Source organism: Etheostoma spectabile, chromosome 18 (assembly GCF_008692095.1).
Source record: "Etheostoma spectabile isolate EspeVRDwgs_2016 chromosome 18, UIUC_Espe_1.0, whole genome shotgun sequence".
In the NCBI taxonomy this organism is placed as follows: Eukaryota; Metazoa; Chordata; class Actinopteri; order Perciformes; family Percidae; genus Etheostoma; species Etheostoma spectabile.
Genome location: NC_045750.1, coordinates 10239399 through 10242712, shown reverse-complemented (window position 1 = coordinate 10242712; position 3314 = coordinate 10239399). Strand labels below are relative to the sequence as shown.

The window sequence follows — 3314 nt, the reverse complement described above, 5'->3', positions numbered from 1 at the left end:
AGATAGATAGATAGATAGATAGATAGATAGATCAGTATGAAGATCCAAATGACAGATCTGAGCTAAAGTTCCAATTATTTCAGTGTGAATGAGAAAACGGTAGATTAACCTCTGGGCTGAAGACAATGTGAAAGGAGAATGGATTCAGTTATCACCAATAGTTTTGTGGAAAGTTTGCTGTTGTATCAGAAATGTTAGGAGGTTTTAAAGAAAATCCAGAGACTCTGTATCTGGGAAACATGAAGATCTCTAACGTGCAAAAAGTGCTGCAGAATTTTTGATTAAAACATCTAGATGTTTTAATAAAATGTTCTATAGCATTTAATTAACAATAGTTTACAGAATCATAGTTGATATAAAACTTTGTCCCACGACAAATGTTTATGCCCAAACTGAAACATAACCTCATATTCAAAATCTATGCAATGTGTGCACTGTTCTTAGCCTCAATCAACCAAAAACCAAAAGTAATAGACAAACTTACTATAGAAGGCATATACTAATATTCAGTCATTTTAACTTTTATCTACACACTGAACATATTTTAGATAAAACACCAACTCTTCAACTGCAGCTGGAAAACATCTGTTCTAAACAAAACCTTAGCTGTATTTAATAACATGGCTTGCTGCTCCATCTAGTGTTTCAATTATTTCATTGGAAAATGGAAGTAATTGTGCACACACAATTGATCATTTATTGAAGTATTGGCCCGTGGTCACACCCGGTGAAGTGACTTTGTCATGGAAATGATCCTTAGGTGGTTCAGGTCTGCTGTCATGTTGTAAACCTCGAATTATTCTGCCAACAATCAGTTGCTTTCACCCTGCCGTCTTTTTTTCTCTCCCTCCACCTGTTACCAGACCTTTAGTTTTGGATGAAATCAGTGGTGTTCCCTGAAGAGGGAGACATTTTATTAATGTTATTACATTATGTTGTCCAAATTTAAAGGGCACTTTTAAAAATCTGAGACATAGGCTACAATGTTGAGGACTAAAAAATTGCATTTGAATAAATTAAAATTATGAGAACCTATGAGTCTTTATATATTGAGACAGCACTCAGTTTATAAATGCGTTTTTTTTTTTTCCAATTCAACTCCACAGTGTTTAATTACTTCTTTCAAATCAGAATTGATTGCAGAAGTTTATGGATGAGAGATTCAATATTGGACTTTGAAAGTTTTTTGCTGCCATTAAGAAGCCGAGAATTAATGATGAAAAGCAGCAGTCCCATCGGGAGAGGGGAGGGGAGACGTGGTGCTGGTGGGTCCCAGCCCTCTGCATCCAGCTGGTGCGTCGCTCCGCAGCAGTAGCGCGCCACACTCACCATGGCTGGAGCCGCAAGCAGGACGCTCTTGGCGCTATTTGTTACGTTTTGCGCACCAGGGTGCGGATGGACAGGTAAAAGATTTGTTTACTTTTTTTCTGAGCAGGTGCACGTTTTGCACTAATGTGTTATTCAGCTGGATAATTGCTGCTGCACTGTTGCTTTCTTCTCTTGTGATCTATTGGATCCAATTTGATCGATGAGGCAGTGGTTGTTTGAGTTTGACCAGCTTATTGCGGCCATCTGTGCGTTTTAGTGCATTAAATGTAATGTCTTTGACTCAGAATGTAGATGCTGTTATGTAGAATGTCTAAGTATGTTATGTAGAATATTTAAGTGCGCGTGTGCATATCCATGTCTGTTCGGACAAGCCTTAAATATTTCTCCAGTTCCTGCAGATGTCATTTTTCTTTTTTAGCTCTAGCCATTTATGATGCATTATAATATGTAATTAATAGTGTATGGCTTGCTTGATGTATTCTTTGCAGATGTGACAGGTAGCCTAGTTTAAGTGAGCAATTAAAGCAAAAACAGACTTTGACAGTATTTCTTTTACTGTTGATACTTTATGTGTGGAAAATATGATGCTGGCCTCTTAGCATAAGTCATGGAACAAGTCCTTACGTCATACAGTAGGCACATGCTGCATGAGCTGTGATCAACAAATATGATGATAAATACCAGGCTGCATCATTGTGCTTTCTTCTGAGGGGTATTATGCCATATGGGTTGACTAATCTGTCTGATTGTTGTAATAAATGGCCTTCCTGTAAAACTCCGGAGAATTAAAGTAGTTTTTTTCTCACAAACTTTCTCTGGACAAAGCTGCTTTGCTGCTTTGAATATCCAGCATCAACTATCAAACAGAAGTGGGTGAAAGACTTCTCATAGAGAAAATATTATATTAATTATTTTTATTTAAACATTTATTTGATTTTTTCATGTCAGTATAGTGCTATATCAAATGAATGTAAGATTTTTGATGGCACAGAGACCGCAGGACACATATATTTTTTGTTTCTTAAATACTGTTTGAAAAATAAAGCCCGTTGAGGGAAAGAAGGCCCTATCCTCCAGATGGTCAACACATCCCAAATATCAAAACTGCCACAGAGCTTGAGGAGTTTTGGAGGTCAGTAAGCCAAACCTTTTGGCTGAGTTTAAAGGCAACGTTACAGCCAGCCTTTTTTTCCCCTTTTTCTCAAACACACTCAGTCCACTTATATTGTCAGTTGATCTGTAAGTTTCTATATGCCTCCTTCTTGACTGTTAGCACTTAGCGCATGAGGTCATTGCTTTCTCGGCAGCTGCTATTTGTTGTGGTCTTTTCCTCTCAGTCGTTTTCTTTTCCATCTTTTAGGAAGTATTTTCAGAGCATTTTTTCTGCAACACCCTGCTCCACATTCATCCACTTATATACATTCACACCTGGGAGCTACTTACTGTAAAACAACCACAGTTCACTGCTCCGCTGGAGCAGCTTGGAGTTAAACGTCTTCTTCTTGACAGTAGTTGTTAAGGGAGAGGAGAGTGTTACTTATTAACTATCTACATTCACCTGTCATCAGCTTGTCAATCTAAAATTCTACACAAGGAAATTGGGCATTAGGGAATGTCTGGGAACCTAGGCAGGAGCTGTGCAAATAGAGAGAACAGAAACAGTGAATTTGGATTATAAAAAAATGTCAACTTCTTCTATGCAGCCACAGTCCATCAACTCCTGAAAAGTGTTGAGTGTAGAGAGTAATTGGGATAGAGAGTGAGGGGAAAGAGGGAATCATTTATTGACAGGCCAGTGGAATTTAATTTCTCTGCTCCACTTACAGTAATATGCTGGGATTCTGCAGGAGCACCCCCGTGCCAAATCTCACAGAAAAACTTAGCATTGGGAAAATATGACAGCCAGAGAGGCAGCACAGATCCCATTATCTCTAATATTTTCCACAATACTGGGTATGTTTGATCACCTGTTTTACCCCCCCCCC

At 38.4% G+C, this 3314-nt stretch overlaps 1 protein-coding gene across 5 annotated transcripts in view; it reads left to right on the top strand.

The window, feature by feature from the left end:
• The first annotated feature begins 1228 nt into the window (after nt 1–1228).
• Nucleotides 1229–3314, top strand: part of fndc1 (fibronectin type III domain containing 1) — a 37334-nt gene continuing 35248 nt past the window's right edge. For 4 of the 5 annotated variants that reach the window (XM_032543133.1, XM_032543131.1, XM_032543132.1 and 1 more), the window contains exon 1: nt 1229–1403. In XM_032543133.1, the coding sequence (XP_032399024.1) occupies nt 1331–1403 (73 nt within the window). In that variant the 5' untranslated portion in view covers nt 1229–1330. The remainder of the gene's footprint in view (nt 1404–3314) is intronic. The other variant, XM_032543130.1, reaches the window with a different exon arrangement.